At 39.0% G+C, this 19,611-nt stretch overlaps 2 protein-coding genes and 5 long non-coding RNA genes across 9 annotated transcripts; 3 read left to right on the forward strand and 4 right to left on the reverse strand.

Annotated features, from left to right (window-relative positions):
- Positions 1 to 1,017: 1,017 nt before the first annotated feature.
- Positions 1,018 to 2,035, reverse strand: LOC124198455. The gene is made up of 3 exons (XR_006876570.1): positions 1,907 to 2,035; positions 1,464 to 1,850; positions 1,018 to 1,388 (listed from the first exon to the last, which is right to left on the reverse strand). It is a non-coding gene; the product is annotated as an uncharacterized LOC124198455 (long non-coding RNA).
- A 43-nt stretch (positions 2,036 to 2,078) lies between these two features.
- Positions 2,079 to 3,226, forward strand: LOC124198451. Its single transcript, XR_006876565.1, has 5 exons — positions 2,079 to 2,483; positions 2,566 to 2,599; positions 2,683 to 2,727; positions 2,798 to 2,875; positions 2,956 to 3,226. It is a non-coding gene; the product is annotated as an uncharacterized LOC124198451 (long non-coding RNA).
- On the reverse strand, positions 3,150 to 11,087 carry LOC124198449 (HEAT repeat-containing protein 5B-like). 2 transcript variants are annotated; one of them, XM_046594292.1, is made up of 21 exons: positions 10,749 to 11,087; positions 10,472 to 10,683; positions 10,263 to 10,410; positions 10,085 to 10,195; positions 9,653 to 10,024; positions 9,341 to 9,590; positions 9,139 to 9,278; positions 8,951 to 9,081; positions 8,757 to 8,883; positions 8,455 to 8,685; positions 8,241 to 8,377; positions 8,070 to 8,179; positions 6,999 to 8,009; positions 6,766 to 6,935; positions 5,894 to 6,700; positions 5,495 to 5,823; positions 5,313 to 5,428; positions 5,033 to 5,227; positions 3,843 to 4,964; positions 3,635 to 3,780; positions 3,150 to 3,563 (listed from the first exon to the last, which is right to left on the reverse strand). In XM_046594292.1, exons 1-21 carry the CDS (start codon positions 10,872 to 10,874, stop codon positions 3,390 to 3,392), a joined length of 6,165 nt encoding a protein of 2,054 aa, XP_046450248.1. In that variant the 5' UTR covers positions 10,875 to 11,087; the 3' UTR covers positions 3,150 to 3,389. The 2 variants fall into 2 exon arrangements, with proteins under 2 accessions (XP_046450248.1, XP_046450247.1); XM_046594291.1 differs by having other exon boundaries at positions 5,313 to 5,823; positions 10,749 to 11,082.
- Positions 11,088 to 11,690: 603 nt separating this feature from the next.
- LOC124198450 (zinc finger protein 511-like) lies at positions 11,691 to 13,054 on the reverse strand. The gene is made up of 3 exons (XM_046594293.1): positions 12,441 to 13,054; positions 12,175 to 12,376; positions 11,691 to 12,095 (listed from the first exon to the last, which is right to left on the reverse strand). Exons 1-3 carry the CDS (start codon positions 12,620 to 12,622, stop codon positions 11,757 to 11,759), a joined length of 723 nt encoding a protein of 240 aa, XP_046450249.1. The 5' UTR covers positions 12,623 to 13,054; the 3' UTR covers positions 11,691 to 11,756.
- A 152-nt stretch (positions 13,055 to 13,206) lies between these two features.
- On the forward strand, positions 13,207 to 18,846 carry LOC124198454. The gene is made up of 10 exons (XR_006876569.1): positions 13,207 to 13,313; positions 13,455 to 13,671; positions 15,332 to 16,230; positions 16,290 to 16,884; positions 17,044 to 17,182; positions 17,247 to 18,007; positions 18,073 to 18,251; positions 18,313 to 18,417; positions 18,483 to 18,698; positions 18,770 to 18,846. It is a non-coding gene; the product is annotated as an uncharacterized LOC124198454 (long non-coding RNA).
- On the forward strand, positions 13,729 to 14,180 carry LOC124198453. Its single transcript, XR_006876568.1, has 3 exons — positions 13,729 to 13,862; positions 13,933 to 13,981; positions 14,046 to 14,180. It is a non-coding gene; the product is annotated as an uncharacterized LOC124198453 (long non-coding RNA).
- LOC124198452 lies at positions 14,547 to 15,193 on the reverse strand. 2 transcript variants are annotated; one of them, XR_006876566.1, is made up of 4 exons: positions 15,072 to 15,193; positions 14,963 to 15,001; positions 14,785 to 14,898; positions 14,547 to 14,702 (listed from the first exon to the last, which is right to left on the reverse strand). It is a non-coding gene; the product is annotated as an uncharacterized LOC124198452 (long non-coding RNA). The 2 variants fall into 2 exon arrangements; XR_006876567.1 differs by having other exon boundaries at positions 15,058 to 15,193.
- Positions 18,847 to 19,611: the final 765 nt, after the last annotated feature.

Below are 19,611 nucleotides of genomic sequence, written 5' to 3' on the forward strand. Positions count from 1 at the left end.
ATAATTAATAAATTGTACGAAAGAAGATTCCCCGGCCTATTCTTTAAAAAAGAAACGATACGACCCCATCCTTGTTCGTGGCCACAGTCCTTTCAATGAATTCCAAGCACACCGTGAAACATTAAATGATGCAAGCGCCACAATAAAATTTTTATGACAACCAATCTACAGAAATGACAAAATGTACAAGATTATTTCTATTTCATCCCATGTTACCCAGTAGCAGTAGTTTAAGCAGTACGACTGAAAATGTCAGTGATCGTTTTGAATAAGAGCGAACGTGATCAACTGCCCCAACAATGCAGCGTTGCTACAGACGAAAAACGACACACACAAAGCAACTCGTATACTTCGTGATCATGAGGTTTGAAACGATTCATTTACATACCTTGCAAACAATAAGATTTGACTGAAGCTAAATCCGATAGGGCATGAATTGAAGTAGATTTCAACTGAAGTTGATTAAGTGACCCAGCGAAATTGCGTGCTTGATTTGACTGAAAAATTCGAAAGACTTTCCGCGCAATTTGTACATGCGTTGCTGATGGTGAAAACTGGTTTGAACCGACTTTTTCTAATATAATAATCGATTCACGAAAACGAGAAAAATCTCACGAAAACATTTTTCCCACTGACAGACCAATACTGTAAAAGAACTGTAAGTGAAAGAAAATGAAGATAAGATAAAAAAAGAATCCAACCTTTCTAATAATATAATTATCTTGAAAAAAATCTATGTATATTTTTTCGATTTATCTATCGATATAATAATACGGTTTGTCGTCACCAGATGTATATTCGTATTTGCACATTCGCAATTTTTTTTTAATTAGACAGAAAAACAAATTTATATTTTACAGGAAACATACTTACCATAGAATTTCTTCGTAGATGTAATTGCAATGACGTAAACTATCCGACAGAAGTGCATGATGTTTCTTTTCATAAAAATTACTTGTATTTTCCAATAATTGTTTTAGAAAACGCAACGCGTGATTCACGGAAAATCGTGGCACATAGCATTTCGTACTTTTACAATTTCAGAATAAAACTGTTATGCTTTAAAATATTCATAGATCCGACCGTCGTAATCCATAGCCAATACTTTCCCATTCTCTAGAAAACTGCATTATATTTCGACCATTACTTAAACCGGAAATGATTGCAATAGTAGAGCTATAAAAAGATCTCGTCTGGGAAAAAAGAAGTTTTGCAATCAACTGATATTTTTTTGCGCCTTCGTGAGGAGATGTTACTTGCCGAACTCGACTATCGTGATGATAGTGGCTTTTCTCAGACTCGCCTTTCGCGATCGATTTCTGAATGCATGTGGTATCAGGACGATGATGCGGAACAGTTTTTTATGTCGACGTACTTCATTTCTTTCTCTGAAATAGTCATTAATGTGGATGAAATAAAAATGTAAATGATAAAAACAAGATATATGTTTCAATGTTTGTTACTAATTATACAGCTATGAATTTCGTGTTCATCATCGTGGAATGGGAAGGCGGCATCTCACGGATGCAAGATTATCAATCAGACGTGCCAATACACTTTAGATTTTTTCTTGTCTTTTTACTCCAAACTTTGTGAGCGCTTTAAACTTGGTAACGTTAAATAATTAAATTCGCAGAGCGGCTGGTCGAATGCAAATTCCCTCCTGTTCGTGTTCTATCAAAATGCAGTCTAGGATTCGGCGCTTCAGCTAGTTTAGAAAGCCTTCTTCGCCTTGGAAATTGCATCTCCGTGAAAGATTCATGAATGTCTATTTTTTATTTTCTGGATTTAACTTGCGCATGTGATGAAAGTATAAGGGTTCTCAGTAGTCGGTAGCCTTTATATAATTTCTGTAAAAAATTATTTTTATAATGTTTGTATTAAAATCGACTTACATCAGACTTACTTGAATTAGGTGCTCATAGAAATCCAGTGATTAAATGGATTTTTGTGAAAGAAAATTCCACGATGTGTCACTTGTCTGTTGTCCTTGTATGATGGAGGTGAGGATGAGGACGCAAATAAAGTTTCTACATGCCAGATTATTTTGCCATAAGAGATTCCGTGATTAACGTGAGTTTTGTGATTCGTAATTAGTATACAAAACAACGAACTGCCTTGTTGCCAAACCAGGTAGGATAAAAAGGTAATATAACAAAAAATTTTATAAAAAAAGAGCTCGAATCATGAACAGCAACATGTTTTTTAAATCATATTCATTATAAAGTATGATTAATATAAACAACATTCGCATTTATATTTGTTTCTATAGCATCGATTAATGTTGAAGCAGAGCTGTAAAGAAGTCTGCAGTTCTGCAACCGTTATCAGGTAGATAGCATTTTTAGGCGTTTGTCGACACCGTGAGGCAGACCGTAATCTCATTAGACAAGCAAGCGAGTTAAACACGCTTGGACAGGATCGACGGATCGTTGAAAAAGAGATCACGAAATGACAAAACTGAAGATTCTTATAACTTACTGGTAATTTTTCTGATAACTTTGATTCAAGAAAATGTTTGTTTTAATGACAAACTGACATATAATTTTAATTTGTATATTTCAGTGGTGCCTGAGGGTACCGTGGGAAGTTCAACAAGGTACGTTTTTGTCTCGTTATTCTGACAAACACTGTGAAACCAAATATAATTGCATCAATAATAATCATTAATTTTGTTTACAGCTCAAACAAGAGCTTGATGGACTCTTCCCAGGTCTTCTAGATATTGTAAGTGCATCCAGTTATTTACAACAGACATACATACATAATTATTTACTTTACTGCGTCAATTTTGCAGACAGGAGAAGGTACTCCTGGTGTCACTGGCTACTTTGAAGTAGGAATTGAGAATGGCAAACTCCTTCACTCAAAGAAAGTAAGAGATGTATAAGTTTTTTATCCTCTTACACTATAGTTGGATCAATTTTCTGATATTAATGATTATTTATTTGATAGAATGGAAGTGGCTTTGTGGACACTCCTGCCAAGATGCAGGCCATTGTTGATGGTATTAAACTGGCTTTAGCTGAATAACTAATAAAGCCCCACTACTTAAACATACCATCTAGCAGGAGAAAATGTGTTTTACTAGTAATTACAATGACTTGAGTGACAAGGATGAAGGGGCTGATTGAAAAACATTTGTTGAATCAGTTTCTGATGGTTTATTTTGTCTTACTCTTGTTATTGAAAGAACATGGTAAAATACAAATGATTGCATAACTGACCCACTACTGTGTAAATGTGTTGTGAGTTTCTACATCCACACTCAAATGAAAAATAAGTCACATAAAAACAATCCTTTAAGCCATACACTGGACTTAAAGGTCACAAGGATATGATCACGAATCACAAAGTAATAAGCTTGCCAAATCAATAAATCATCAAATCTAATTAAAATTGCTGAAATCGGTTTTCAATTTGATGGTGGGAGCCGCCTTGGTTTCCACTGCGGTGCTCATCGCACCCGATTTAGGATTTCTAGAACAGAATTGGTTTGCTCGGGCAGCTGACTCAAGTTTTGTTCTCAGCTCCGGTAAGTAACTCAATAATGATTTGAATTCCTATTTTTTTAAATATACAGAAACTGAATTGAGTTAGAAGGCCAATAGACTGCAAAGGTATTTTAATTCACCTGTGGATATTGGGTGCCTATCCGCGTCAATGTTTGTAAAGCGTGGGTGTGTAAGGTTTTAGTCAAAGGATTCGCCGCTTTCATCTGCGTCGGATCCAATAGGCAACCAATAAGGATGGGGACCAAAAGTTGCAAGACCAATAGACCTGTCAAATATTACATAATATAAAGTGTGTGTCTTAGTGGAACGATTTCAAAATGAGCTTACAATTTTCGGCGTCGGCAAGTGCAGTCAGAGCTTCCACACAGTTGATAGACTCAATGGTCATCAATAGCTGTTGCTGAGACTCGATGAGACGAGATGTAGGGCTACATAGATGTGCCACAATTTTCGGGGCCAGTGCGTGGACGTAGGGCGTCAGTGGGCGAAGGATTGACTTAGCGTTATCGGAATGCGATGCCAACTGACGAGTTGCATCCTGGAGTAGATTGTCAAATAGTCGTAAAGTGTGTAGCCTAAGTCTTGCGTCGGTGGACTGTAGTGACTGCTGGAAGGCATTAAGTGAAGGATACAATAAAGCGGGACACGAAAGTAACCCAGACGGAGCGTGCAGCAACATTTCGGAGACAGCACTCAATAGAACTAATGGATCCAGACGGTCTTCTTCCTGGCCAGCTTTGCCCCAATCCAAAAGACGAGCAGTACAGCTCTGGAGTAATTTGCCGTACGGCGCTTCTGTTTCCGCTAGTTTCGAAAATGGATGACAACAGAACGTACGCAAACAACGCAATGCTGCTTGAATAGACGGCGATTCCAGTGTTCGGGCCTCTTTCAAGACGTTGGTGACTAAATGTAACAACGCTGGTAGAAGTGAAAGAGCACCGTGCGGCGAACAGACAGAGGGCAATATTCCCATTACGTCTAGAGCGGCAGCCACTAGTTCTTCGCCTACGTTCCCATTAATGCTAACTGCTCTTTTCACACCTCTAGTGCTGCTTGTGGTACTGGGGTCCATATTTGGATAAACTTGAACGAGTAGGCAGAGGCAGACTTCAAGAGCAGCAAAAACTAACGAAGTGCCCGGCAAGAGTTCTCCTTCACTGCCACCTTCCCCTGCAGCGAGAGGGTCACTCAACCGATTCATTTGCTCGTGAGTGGCTTGCACAAGTGCCAATAAAACCTCGAAAGCTTGCTTTTGGATTGAGGCTTTCTTCGTCAACACCACGCGATGAAGAACGTTGCAAACTTCGACTGTTAGCGGTGCCTGACAGGTCATTGAATTTCGGGCTTTTGGAGAGTGCAATAATGCTTGAAGGGCATACAAGCAAGCCTCAGTCGAGGAGTCCGGTTCGGTTGATTTAAGATCACACAAAGCTTCTAGGGCAATTCCTGGTGTTAAAAGTCGGAATGTGCTTATAAGTTTAAGAGACGATACGTGATTTTTCGAAAGGTAATACCGAATACTAGGAAGAAGTGGTTGGAGTAGACATTATCTGGTTCAATTGTTTCACCGGCGTTATTTACATGACCCAACCAAAGTGCCGCAGCCTGGAGCAGAGGGGGCCAGCTCAGTTTGTAATAAGGTCGTGACAAATCGGCCGCATCGTGAGTGTAAAACGTTCCTCCTTCTGGTGGCAACTGAGGGCCAAATTCTAAAAATTAAAGTTGTGTTAGAACTCTACAAGAATGCAAATAATAACATATGATAAATATGATAAAGGATATGTAAAAATTCACCTGGAGGAAGCGTGAGAAGAGCATGATCTTTCAGAGCTGCAAGCCAAAATTGTGCCAAACCGGCCAGTTCTGGTTTGACCAAAGGCAAAAGCAAATGACGACTCTCGGCAACTTTGCTGTAGGAATATAGACACATTTCAAATGTGTAATGTATTAAAGTAAAAAAATTAATCGGACAATACCTGTCTTTCATTGCGGTATCGTTAGACATTGCCGTTACGTAAACCTCAGCCCAAGCTTTGAGGACCGACAAATTCTCAAGAGTGGCAGCGCTCTCATTGTACAAACGGTGCTGTTGAAGACCACCTATTCCACTTATTGGGGGAAGAGTCGATTGTTGAGCAGCAGTGATTCGATTCAATGCCGAAAGAAGAAGCTGTTGAACTCGACGGAGATCTGACAGATCTTGAGCTACACCGCAACACATCCATGTGCTACAGACATGGCAGGCAGCAGCAGTGACGTTTGGGGCAGTATCAGCACTGAAAGCTGGTCTTAAGGCAGCGCTTATCTTTTAAACAATCAAGTGGAAATTAAGAATAGACAAAAAAACAAACAAAACAACAAACATGATTTAATACTTGAGCTTGATATTGTTCAAGGATTGAATGGCCGGGAAATTCAGGCTCTTGTTGGCTGGCAAAACAATCAATGAGCAGTTGAAGTAGACGGAGGCCTTCCATGCGAAGGGCGTCACAATCGGAAGTGGCTGCGATAAACGCTAATCGAATCAGATCGGAGAGGTGCAGAACCAAGAAATCGGTTCCATTCGAGCTGCTAAGTTGGCGAGCGGTTGCCAAGTCAAAGTGAGCCGTTGCCGTACTTTCTCGCATTAGCAACAGCAGTTTTCCGGCGGATTGAGCAGCAAAGACTCTGGTAGGCCAGCGAGGAGGAGGCAGACCAGCTGGGCGACTGCTAGGGGTAGGTGAAAGACTGTCTCCATTTGCGTGAAACTCTTCTTCGTCGTCATCTACTGCACCATCGCCATCTGCATCGGCAGTTGATGATGAGCTTTTAAGTCCTACAGTGGGTTGCCCATGCTGTCCAGATGGAGCAGGACCAGCAGTTGTATCAGCCGATGTCGTCAGCACTTCCTTGAAGAGCGTCAACCATGAGCTGAGCTGCTGCTCCGCTAAGGTAGTCAGAAGACCGTTCAAAGTGTCTCGGAGATGACGCTGCAACATGACGTCTACTTCGCTATCTAATAGTAGAAGTAGCGCCATTGGCAATCCTTGTTTCGATCCGTTGAACAGCGGAATTGCACGACTTGATTCTGTTACGTAGGCGGCAGCATGCTCACAGACTTCTCTGGCCTCTCTCTGTACTAATTGACGCAAGCATGAGACCGCTGCTCGTCGCAGACCCAAATGTTGATTGCTAATAGATCGCTAATGGTGGCAATAATAAATTAGAAAAATAAAATAAAGGTATGATCAAGAAATGCGAGACTTACACAAAGAAGAGGAACAAGTTTGCTAAGATTGACGTGACGTGGTGCAAACATGTGCATCTGCTGTAGGCAAAAGATGGCTTCGGACTGGACTACGGGACTACTGTGTTGCTGGAGTAGAGCACATGCGGACAAGAGAGAAGATCTAGCAGCGATGATGTTGCCAGTATTTCCTATGAAGGTAAAAGTATATGGTTTATAATCTAAAGTATTACACGTTGATTTTTAACATTTACCTTGGAGTTCAGGACCAAAAGCAGTTACCAAAGCTGCACAGCAACGGCCTACTGCCCTGAGCACTTCTACATTGGTTGAAGGAACTGTCATCAATAACTGCAACGCCATATTGGAGCACGAGTCCGCAAATGGCCGAAACACTGGGCCACTTGCTTCTCCAATTGACGCTAGTGCATGAAGGGCCCATTGTTGTACCATTGCTGACGACGTATCTTGGCTAAGGGCGGTCAAAATGGAAATGCTGCTACTTAGTTGTTGCGAAGAGGCTAGACCTAAGCCACCACCATAGCGATGTAAACATCCTAGGGCAAGACTGTGCCCTGTCCTACTCGCAGCGTCTCGGCTGTTCTTCAGTTTATCGAAACTAGTTTGAATAGCTTCACTCGTAAAACGCTGATCCAATCCTATTTGAGCCAAACGACCTACGGCTTCAGCCGCAGCACAACGTAGGGCAGGGCAGGTAGGATTAACGAGTCCGGCTTGGATAAGACTGGAGAGGCCTTTGCGAAGTTCTTCGGCATTGGGACCTAATCCAACCTTTGTTTCGGCTACATTACGCAGCGCAGCAAGTAAACCGGCAAAAATATTCGTTTGAACGGCTTGACGGGTTTTGGCTTGTTTGATGCTATCCTCAAAATGGATCAACAGCTGGAGACGGTGTTTGTGTAGTACTCGAGGGAAAACGTGTCCAAATAGCGTGATTGATGCATCGATAACTGCTACACCCAAGGGAAGTGGCCCAGGAACGTTCCCAACATTCTGTGACCTATCCGTCACCAAAGCATAAAGCGAACATGGATCGTGTTCAAGGGCTCCTGAACCGGCAGCACTGTTGGGCAACAGCTGTTGTTGAAGCAAATTGTAGTCTGAATCTTGAAGATCTGGATGCAACAAGACTGCTGAACCATCAGGTTGGCATTGTTGCTGCAACAGAGATGTGGTTGTATTGGCTGGATTTTCAGCTAAAGTGAACTCAGCCACCAGTAAACGCAAAAGTTGAGTATAACTCGCTAAAAAAAGTATTAAGTAAAGTATTGTTCTTTAGAGCAGACATCCCAAAACGTAAATACCTTCATAGTATTGAGGAGGGACTAAAGAAAGAGCATCGTAAAGACGAAGACGAACCATAGCGCATGCTGCCTTGAGAGGCTGTCCATATGTCTTGACGACTGTTGCAATGCTAATCATCACATGTTTCGTTTATATAAAATAAATGCATAGCTTATGAATTGAAAATAAACCTTGTTAGCATAGTGATGGCGGCATCCAGCGGACCCATTAGACGTTTAGTTATATCCTCAGTTGTGGCCAGCTGTGGACAGTGTCGGAGGAAGCTACAAATTGACGAAAGGGCACCAGCGCGACCCTCGAGCGCCACCTGAGAGAAATAATTATATTAATAAAGATTTATGGCAATCTAAGTTGACTGGATAATCATAAAAAATATGACAGTACCTGCCAGGTGAAAGCATCGCCACGAGCTTTCTCAGATTCTAATTCCTTAGCTGAACGAGGGAAACTGTTGCGCCAAAGGAGCAACATTCGAGGAACCAGGCTACTGACCACAGATACCCCCAAAGTCATAACAGCTCCGATGAGTAACCAACCAGCCTGTGTGCGCTGGACGGCGAGTCTGTTGTTTTGGCTTGCACTTCTTAATAGCTCCTCGGCAGTGTTGAACACAATCTAAAGACGTCGTTTTAAGATTATAGCAAACTGAAAGATAATAATAAACAAATATTGCATTTTATGATTACCTTTCCACGGTTATGTGGGATGCCCAAGCTAGAAGATGAAACACCAGCTATCAATGCTGCCAAAGCGGCGCTGTAACCTGACACAGCTTCGGGCGTGCTTCGAAGATTTTCTAGGGCATCAACACATCTTTACAAATACCAAAGAAAAATTAATGTTATTATTTTTTTTTAAGTCGGGATACTAAATCAGTTACTTGTCGATCAGAAGTGTAAGATGAGATGGAACAGCAACGGCCATAGACTGCAGACTCCAAGCTGCTGCAAGACGAGCAGCTTGCGACGGATGAAGCAAGACAGCGATAGCACAATCAATTACGCCAGCTCCCTACAATACATTTTGTTTTCAATGAGAAAGGCTTGTACAATTATGAAACCAATTTACCTGATCGGCCAAAAGAGCCGATGCAGAGCTAGCAAGACTGTGAACAAGTGAGCCAAGCTCTTGCAGTGCACAAACAAGAAGATGTTGACTAAATATAGTTTCCTGCGTGCTACTGTCTTTTGCATTCTCCGGATTGGGATCTAACACAAAGAAGATGAGCAATTTAGTTTTTCATTAATGGGTGGATTTATGACAGCTATACCTATGCTGTTCATCTGATGATTAATAATGCGAGCTAATTCTTTACAAGCAGCCGTTTGCTGCTTCTCGCCCAACATTTTGCCCAACAGTGAACGAAACACGAAAGTGATGCACTGACGGGAATAGACGGCGTCAACGTGGGTAGGAGCAGCTCGCGGCTGGGCTGCTAAATCAAGTAGATGCTGCAACATGGTGTTTAAGTGGCGCTCCAACCATGTAGAACCAAGTTGTTGGACCATGACGACGTAGCTCTGTTATAGATTTTTGTAAGATACTTGACTAAGAATTTGAATTTTTAAATCTAATCTAATACCATTGTGACTCCAACTCGAACTTCTCGGCTTGTGGCAGCTGGTCCTTTAATCATTTCACCTGTTCCCTTTAGGAAACCTCCACCTCCACGCAAAAATCCGGTCGAAATTACTCCTAGAACTTCTTCTACTGATGCAACCTTCGCCGCTGAAGATGCAGCAGACTGGTTCGCTGCTGCCGAAAGACCGGTTCTTGCTGGACCAGGTTTAGGAGGTGTAAGTGCTGCAGCAGCAGCATGACCTAACAAAAGGGCCACAGCGCATCGAACTTCATGATTGGAACCTTCGAGAGCACGAAAGCTCAGTGCAGCTATGGATTCAAATTCGTTAAGCTGTAGGATACTAGACGAATGTTTCATGACTTCCCACATGCACTGCAAAATTCAGATGAATGAAATCAGAGAAAAAATAAAATTCAGCCATATTTGTCTTACCCTGGCTGCTGCAGCCCGAACATTCATGTTTCTGTCTGACAGACATAACTTGCAGGTCTTAAAGATATCACGATGCTGATTGGATGCTGCTGAACCCATTCCACAACACAGCTTAAACAGAAACAGTATAAACAAATATTTATAATTTAAATTTATAAAAACATGAAATGGATTTTACCTTTTCTAAAGTTACTAAACTCTCTGCTCTTGTTTGAGACTCACTGTTTTTAAGTCCTCTAAGCAATACTTGAACAGATTCATCATATGATCTTCCTGCCATACGCCCAAGTCTTTCGTATAAGAATCCCAAGGTAGTAATAGAAGCTCTGTATAGGAATTAAAAGTTTGTCTGAATAAGACAACCAACAAGTCACAAATTTGACTTACAAACGAGTCATGAGAAAACTTGGTGAATCATCTCTGCTCTTTAACACATCATTCAGCTTGTTGATAGTATCAAAAAGAAGGAATGCATCTCCTACGCTAAACAGAGTGGCTAAGCATTGACCAATTAATTGCCGTATTGGAGGACCTGGGCTTGAATGGATTTGAGCCAAAAGCTGTTCAACAATTTTTTTCTGGCAGTCTTTGATGTCATTCTTCAAATATAACAATGAAATCAATAAATTGGTTAAAATAATAAAGGAGTTGCAACAAATATTACCTTTTGAGCTGCTATTAAAACATTTTCTAGGAACTGTAACCATTCATAAACAAAGAGGGATTTTTTTGCTTCAGGTATTTTGGCAAGTGCTTCCTCATTAAGAATCAAGCTGTGGCTCATTTCCATGATTGGAAAGGCAGCAGTTCGTCTTAAAATTAAATACCAACTTAACTATCTGTTTCTTTAAAATATTGCATTGACTTGAATGTCATACAAGGGAATTTCGCTAACGCCACTCCAATGACAATTGACAAATCTATATTTTATTTTTCCCCTGTAAAATAATGAGTAACCATAGGAATCTAGGTTGCAAGAAGACTAATAAATACAACTCAGACGACAATGACATCTAGCAACGTTAGTAGACAACACGACAGATTTTTAAACTTCTTGATTCAGCTTATCAGGTATAACCGTATATAACCTGTTAATCTGTTATAATATTCACAATTCACATTAAAACCTTTCATGCTGCATGGAGATCTAGATACGAAAAAAAAAAAAACTTTTTTAACCGCGATAAAAAGACCAGGAATACTAGGAATAATAGGACGACGAAGTCGTTTTGCGGCAACACATTATAGCAGAATCCTAGTTGCAATTTTTATCCCGCCCCCTCATTTGAAAGTGGACGAAATTCAAATGACGAATAAGTTAAAAACTTTGGTACACAACACAAACTTTTCGCAACTTTTTGCATTTAATTTATTCGTACTATATACCAGAAATGATAAAATTTTGAAATATCGAATAAGCTAGTAGGAAACTTTGCCACGTTACCGATGACTAGTTTGGTATTCAAATACTTCTAGCCTGGCTTATAGTCAGCTTATAGTGTGCAGTGTGAATGTCTAAACTTCATGCCTGTGGTATGTATTCTATTGATAACATTTAAGTCTTTAAATCATAGTTCAAGTAAATGGAGTACCATAATTGCATAAATGAGATTTGATCATATTTTATTTTTTTTAAAGATTTTAATTTAACATTATTACTTATTATATATTTTTATTCCATGGATGGTAAAGCTTCTTCCAGATCCGCCATTGACACCTCCAGATCTTCAGCTGTGTTCCGGGATTTTTTATTGCCCGAATGAAATCCTCCACGACCACGGCTTCGAAACATACCCCGATTCGAACTGTGCCCAAACCCAAACATTTTACTGGCTGGCTTGGGTTTAATTACTGAAGGATCTGTATTAGCAGCTAACTTCTTTTTCTTTTCACCATTCTTAGAAGAATCATAGCGAAAGTCAGGGGGGAATTTATGCACTTCTATGCAGTGTGAGCGTCGTTCATTCTTAGCTGAAAATCTTAAGTTGCAGCTCTCCACAAAACATTGGAACTAAACAAAAATAAATTTGAAGTACATTTGAAGGAAATATTCAGAAATATAAAATTTTTTGAAGTGGAAAAAAGATTACCATTGGTTTCCTTTCTGCAAGGGCTGCAAAGTAAGAATCATGTCTTTCAGAAATGTGCAAATCCAATAAATGTGGGGATGGAAGACGCTTATGACAGGTATCACAAACAAACCGATGATTAGTATTATAGTGGTCTTCAAAGCTAACCAAGGTATAAAATACTTTCACACACCCAGGAACATGGCATGTAAACTTTTTTATACTGCAAATGATAAAGAAATTATACAATTTGAACCTCAGTTTTTAAAATAAATTCCATAACTTACTTAGGATGAAGAAAATCTTCATTGTCAAATATAATTATTGATTTTTTACCCAGAACATTTTGGCACAATTTGTTGCCTGGCTCATAAAAGTTATCATCGATGAATCTCCTTCGAACTCCAAATTGTGACAATCTCTCCCAATTATTGTTCAATTGCGGACGTAAGTTTTCCGACGACATCATATAAAAAAAGTCTCGACGCAGTCGACAACGACACTGATTGTCACTAGGAAAAATAAACAGACAAACAAATAACGTGGGCCGCACTAAATCGTGGGGATAACTAAAACTCGGGGAACGGACTCGGGGGTCGCCATTTTCGATTTTCCCCGAGCTTTATTGTGTTCAAACGGGGTGACGGGTAAACAACAAATTAACCCACTAAAACTCGGGGAATGGACTCGGAGAATGATTTTTTGGAGGCTATGGAGTGGAGTCATAGCATAGTAAATGCTATGGAGCAGAGCATAGCATAGTAAACAACAAATTAACCCACTAAAACTCGGGGAATGGACTCGGGGAATGATTTTTTGGAGGCTATGGAGTGGAGCATAGCCTACGTAAGTTACGGCCACTCAACGTACGGTACGTTCGCCCCTGCAAGTTTTGGGGAAGCTTCCACCCACCCACCCAACATAGCCAGAAGGCATGCTGTCCCTATTACACAGCATTGCCACTTTTCAAAGGGGATAGCCAAGGAACGATTCGAAATTTTTATATAGGAAGTAAGCGATTGGTGGCTTAGTCATAGCACAGATAAAGACCACTGGTTGATTCTCTCCATAAGAGAATTAACATGGCCAACTGTCGCCAACATTCTTGCTACCCTTCCTCCGATTTCTCCAATCTTGGACTACTTGTCCTGCCCTCTATTGTACGTTTTCATCTCTACACTCTGCTTAATTCTATTCAATTGCAATGATTCAATTGATTTCTCTGCTTTTTCAATTGGCAAACGTCAAAATTAAATACAATATGAATTCTTAATAAAAATTTTTATGAAAAAATTACCTAGGACTTTTAAACGCCGGCAAAGAATTTTACCAAAACAGAGGGAAAACAATCTTCGTCTGCAAAACCCTTCGTAGCCTCGGTGCAGTACAGTACTTTATCCGCTAGAGGCACTACAAGCACTCCAAGAACTCGGGGTCAGTAGGGATAGGGCTAAAAGGATAGCACATAATCAACCATTCGTCTTTATCTATGGTCATAGGTGGATACTTATAAAAGAGGTATAGACCTCTTGCACAATGCGGATAGCAGGATTCTTGTAGTCCGACAACGCTGCAATCCGCCATATTGAGAAAACCACACCCTTTTTTAACACTGTCTCTTATGGAAGTATTTTTTCAAAGTGCTTTTTCTCCTAACTGGATAACAACTTCGACCAAAGAAAAATATTTAAAAATACTACATCATTCAGGTAATCCGTAGCATGTAAGTTTTCCACTATTGAAGTAGTGGAAGTCATACTAATTAAATGTTTTGTACAGGGCATATGGGCATTGTTTACATATGTAGGACCCAAACACCCCCAAACATGTATAGTTTACTTGTAATTTTCAACATGTAAACACTTGGTAATTGATTTTTCCTTATTATTTAGATTGTCATGTTTGACGAGGTATTGGTGGAAAATGCTGTAATCCATCTATTCGACCTCTCAAGAAGAACTGGTGGTGTTATTTTTAAAAAGCAATATTCTGTGGCATTCCTTGTTGGATATGTATCTTTTGGATAGTTTATTCATACATAGATTTTTTTGTGTTTCAAATGATTTGTATTTGTTAGCATTATTTAAAATAGAGAATATGGATGCATACAAAATAGACAATTGGGATGCTTCATCATCGTTGAGAAGTTGCTGTAATCCTTGGATAGTTGAAATGAGTAAGTGAAATTGTTTGCGTCTTTGTTTTAATCTAGCTTCCAATTTCTGACATTCACATTCTGAGGCTTCTAGTACCTGTCGCAATAGAGATAATTTCTCTTGGGTGCTCTTTCGATCAGGCTGTGTTTGAATAATGGCAGCCAAAGCATCATATTCCATTTTATTCCTACGAATCTGTCTTGCTTCTTGCAACTCCTTCTTGGTTGCTTCAATGTCTTTTTGAGCTGACACAATTCCTTCTTCGATCTGGTTGTAAAGGTCATCATATAGTGTTAATGCTCTGCAGTGTTCATTTCACAGCACCTAAAGGATTTTGTGGCAGCAAATTCACATTGGGAAATTTGACCGATCATTCTGGCATTAGATGCTTGTCTGTAAAACATAAAAATACATCACATAAGCAAGTATAGGGGAAAATTTTACAGAAAGTATAAATTATGGTGTTTTAAATTACCAACTTCGAAAGATAGCGTTCTTTTGCCTCGGTTGGCAAACTATCAGAATAGTTGGATAGGTCGAATAATTGGATTATAGCATTTTCCACCAATACCTCGTCACACATGACAATCTAAATAATAAGGAAAAATCAATTACCAAGTGTTTACATGTTAAAAATTACAAGTAAACTATACATGTTTGGGTCCTACATATGTAAACAATGCCCATATGCCCTGTACAAAACATTTAATTAGTATGACTTCCACTACTTCAATAGTGGAAAAATTACATGCTACGGATTACCTGAATAATGTAGTATTTTTAAATATTTTTCTTTGGTCGAAGTTGTTATCCAGTTAGGAGAAAAAGCACTTTGAAAAAATACTTCCATAAGAGACAGTGTTAAAAAAGGGTGTGGTTTTCTCAATATGGCGGATTGCAGCGTTGTCGGACTACAAGAATCCTGCTATCCGCATTGTGCAAGAGGTCTATTAGGTTCAAATCTGTGGAAGACATTAATCATTTTTCAAAATTTTTTCCTTATTTTTTCCATATTTTTAAAGGGAAATGCCTAGAATCTGGAAAAAAATGCGAGTTTTTTCACATTTTTTAAAACTAAATCTGAATTTTTTTTTCTAAGTCCTTGCTAAAGAAAACAAAATTCAGATTTTGTTTAAACGCACACCGGTGTGCGGCCCTACTAATTGGAGCTCACGCACAACACATCTGAACAATCCGAAGCGCTAACCATTACACCCAAGAATTGCTAGAGGGGAACGCATTTAAATGATTTTTTATCCACTGAAATCTAGTACAATATTAGTGTTCCTGCATGGCAATGTCTCCATTTCCTCTCAGTTCCCTTTTACTTTCTGGTATAATTTCTTGTGCAGATGACACAAAACATCCGAAAAATCTTATTGAATACTATTTTTGCCATACAAATAAAAAATCAAATCAAATATAATTGAAGATTGAAATAATAAAACATTTCGCTTATGCCAAGATTTGAACCACTAACACATATGTGATGGGAATGTTTGAAGTTACCAAACAATTATTTACTCAATTCCATTTTTCCAAAAAGAATCATATTTTTTTATTAAAATTTTGAATTTCCAACAAACAAACCTCGGCCATGCAACTTCAACATATCGGTATGCTCTGGTGTGCGGTCCCACTAATTCGAGCTCACGCACACCGGTTTGACGCCCTACTAATTAGAGCTCACACACAACACATCTGAACAATCCGAAGCGCTAACCATTACACCCAAGAATTGCTAGAGGGGAACGTATTTAAATGATTTTTGATCCACTCAAATCTAGTACAATATTAGTGTTCCTGCATGGCAATTAGTAAAACCTCGGCCATCCCCGTCTACGAATGATGTGGCGCCCATACCTAATGCAGCACCCGTCCCTGATAAAATCATCCCCGACAATTTCTTATCAACTGATAGGTAATACTTACAATTACTTTTTTTTTAAATTACCCCCTTGACTTGATTTTTCTTTTTAGTATTAATGGTGAATCAGTTGGTTATGATAGTGGTTCTTTTCTTAAAAAAACTCAACATTCCAATCGTGCGTCTAAGACGGTAGTTCGTAAAGTTAAGGCATCGAAAACAACTACTGCCAAATTAGCGTCGCATGTAATGGCATCGACGCTGGGCCGACGAAATCCTCGTCGTCGATTAAGATGACAATTTCTCAAGTTCGTACAGTCTTCATTGATGAAGCAAACTACTTATTGACTGATAGGTTTTGATCAATATTGTCCGTTTTATTAGTATTTCACTGATGTGTTGTTTCTCACTTAGAGTAAACGTTGAAACAATTGCTGCTAGCAGCAATTGCAAGCAGCAATTGCAGCAATTCTAGCAGCGGTTCTATTCTTGAAAAAACTAAAATTGCGAATAACGTTTCTAAAACTGTTCTGAAACCCATGGGATTAGTAAAAAAAAATCCTTTCTGCTGTCAATGACTGCTGTCAAAGCAGTGTCGCTTCTAAATAGCATGGATGCTGGACCAACCAAATCCTCTTCGTCCGCTGAGATTATTAGTTTCTCAAGTGTGTTTAGCCATCATTGATAAAACAAATTACCGACTGAAAGGTAGTCGTACAATTATCCGTTTTATTAATACCCTTTTGACTTTTTTTCTAGTTTTTTTTATGTTAACGTTTTTCAATCAGTTGCTACCACTAGCAGTCCCATTACTGAATAAACTAACATTTCGAATAACGTTTCTATGACTGTTTCGAAACCTAACAGATTAGTCAAAATACCTGCTGTTAAAACTGTGCCGCTTCTAAATAGCACGAATCCATACCAAATCGTATTCCCCCGCTAAGAATATAGTTTCTCAAGTGCCTCCAGCCAACATTGATAAAACAAACTACTCCACTGAAAGGTAATGTTTACAATGATGCGTTTTATTAATACCCCTTTGACTTTTTTCTTGTTTTTTTTTCTAGTATTAATGTGGAATCAAATGCAGCAGTGGTTGAATTGTTGAAAAAACCAGCGTTTCAATTTACGTTTCTAAGACTGTGCTGAAACCCATGGAATTAGTCAAAACACCTTCTGTAAAACTAGTGTCGCTTCTAAAAAGCATGGATGCTGCACCGACGAAATCGTCTTCGTCCGCTGAGATGATTGATCGATGACGATTATTGATCCTTTTCCCCACATCGCTTTCCCTTTTCCGCAACCACAGCTTCCCCACCAGTTAACCAATCTATAATTGGTTATCTGTGACTCTGCCGAGTCAGACCCATCACTCACCTTATTATCACCCATATGAATTCCTATTTTAACTGAAACGAATCCGATTATGAATCAGCTAGAGGCGCTAGAGGGTAGGCATAACGTTTTTGCCTTCATGCGACTCTAGCGTAAGAGAACGGAAACCAATCCGTTCTACGGCCCTCAAAAAATCCGTTTTTTAACGACACGGAATCGGATTAGTATCAGTTCACTGGTGAAGACTGTGTTGAGCTAACCATGTGTGTTTTTATCTAGGCTAATAAATAAAACGTACATCAAGTTAAGTTAACTATTTACGTTTTTCTTAATTTTCTTTCTTCTGGCAAATGAAATGGGGAAAAAAAATTCTCGTACTGAAGATGCGATAGAAAGGTTATGACAATTGCCCCCAAAAAAGTATAGTGATGGGCTCAAGATATCAATTAAGGAGTCCACGAAGAGAGGGCGAATTCGTTGAGTGAAACGCACGGTATTTTTTTGTATTCAATTTATTTGTTTATTTTTTCACTAAACTGTTGCTGTTATTAATGGTAGTTGGCTGCACTTGAAAGAGACAGTGGGGCTAACGTAGTTATGTTTATGCATACACCAAATGAAAAAGTTTCCAGTTTCAGAACTCGTGCTTATGGAAATATAGGAAAACAATTAGTTGAAACAACCAGCGTTTCGTTTGTGCAAATTGCAATTAAAAGCTCATGTTGCAGAATTTTAGGGTAGGCTATGATAGAATATATTAAGTGACATTCTAATTATTTAAAAAGTAATTGTTTTTAGCTAACCGTTCAAGTGCTGTGGAAATTGAAGATGCTCAGTTATCAGATAAAGATTCATTTAGAGAAGCCAATCATCTTTCTGAAGAAAAAGACGAAATGAATCAAGGTACACTTCTCTTTTGATATTACATCATACAGATCTTTAAAAAAATGTACATTTTGTAATCTCAGCTATAGAAAACTTCCATGTTGGTGGGAAAACCATAAATGACCTAAGTTTCGAAGCTAGTGAGGATTCTGATGATGCAGTAAAATTGACCCGACGAAAAAAAAGTGACAATGAACCCAAAAATAAAAAAACAAACAAATCTTCTGGTGCTAGTGTAACTGATGAAAATAACAGCGAAACTTTCACTAATTCTGTCTCCGGACCAAATTCAAAACCAAGTAGATTAATTAACATAGTTATTTAATTACGTACTGTGTCTTATACAAGTGTGTCATGCCATTATTTACAGCTGGTGGACATCAACCTCGCAAATCAAGATCCAAGAAATTGAAAAAAACCGCGTTTCTGTGCCCCCCCCCCCCCAAAAAAAGGCAAAAAGGACTGCTGAAACTAAGAAAAAGCTACCAATAATTTCCTACCATGCAGCAATCCCCAGCTAAAGTCCTCGTTCACCCAATTGATGAAGAATGTGGTAAGAAGAGTGATTTACACATAATTGTTCCAAGCCTTAAACAATTTATTTCCCATTAAAGACAGTCGAGATTCTGCTGAAATACTAAACGCGGTCCTAAGAAAACGGAGTATGCAACCCCAATCGAATTTAAGAAACTTTGGGAACGATGTTTACAGCACCGATGAGGAAAATAACGAGGTGCTCGATCTTCCGATCACAACAAAGGCTACGATTCACAGAAGTGTAGGAAACGGTAACAAAATGTTGAGATAGTTTGACTTATTTACTTATTAAGACTTAATATTTCTGTTTTCAGAAAATGAACGTGATACAATAGATAAAAAAAGCAAAGAGAACAAAAGGAAAACTACCATTTTTGTTTCCCCCAAGAAGAAAAAAAACGCTTCTGGAATGATCATCAAACCTAAACTGCCGTTCACGAATGAGGCCCTACTCAAAGAATGGAGCGATGGAAACGGTAATAACAAGAAGTTTTAAAAATATTTTGACTTATTTTCTTATGAAAGCTTGTTTCTCCAAGGCTTTCAAAGATGGTGATGGTTGTAACAATGATGAAACAATTGTTAAAAATAGAAAAGTGTTCCTGAAAAAAACTGTACCTGGAAAAGTTGAAAAATCACTTACCAGGAAATTGGCTTCCAATTCAACAACAAGCA

The sequence above is a fragment of the Daphnia pulex genome, chromosome 7 (genome assembly GCF_021134715.1).
Source record: "Daphnia pulex isolate KAP4 chromosome 7, ASM2113471v1".
Lineage (NCBI taxonomy): Eukaryota > Metazoa > Arthropoda > Branchiopoda > Diplostraca > Daphniidae > Daphnia > Daphnia pulex.

Bases quoted from the DNA above. Each gene is read 5' to 3' on its own strand.
- LOC124198449 (XM_046594291.1), bottom strand. From the start codon at position 10,874: ATGGAAATGAGCCACAGCTTGATTCTTAATGAGGAAGCACTTGCCAAA. The intron at 6,701-6,765 runs GTAAGTCTCGCA...TGCCACCATTAG, and splicing joins AACTTGTTCCTCTTCTTTGT to CGATCTATTAGCAATCAACA. The intron at 3,781-3,842 runs GTAAGCTCATTT...AATATTTGACAG, and splicing joins ACTTGCCGACGCCGAAAATT to GTCTATTGGTCTTGCAACTT.
- LOC124198450 (XM_046594293.1), bottom strand. From the start codon at position 12,622: ATGATGTCGTCGGAAAACTTACGTCCGCAATTGAACAATAATTGGGAG. The intron at 12,377-12,440 runs GTAAGTTATGGA...TATCATTTGCAG, and splicing joins GAAGATTTTCTTCATCCTAA to TATAAAAAAGTTTACATGCC. The intron at 12,096-12,174 runs GTAATCTTTTTT...ATTTTTGTTTAG, and splicing joins TTGCAGAAAGGAAACCAATG to TTCCAATGTTTTGTGGAGAG.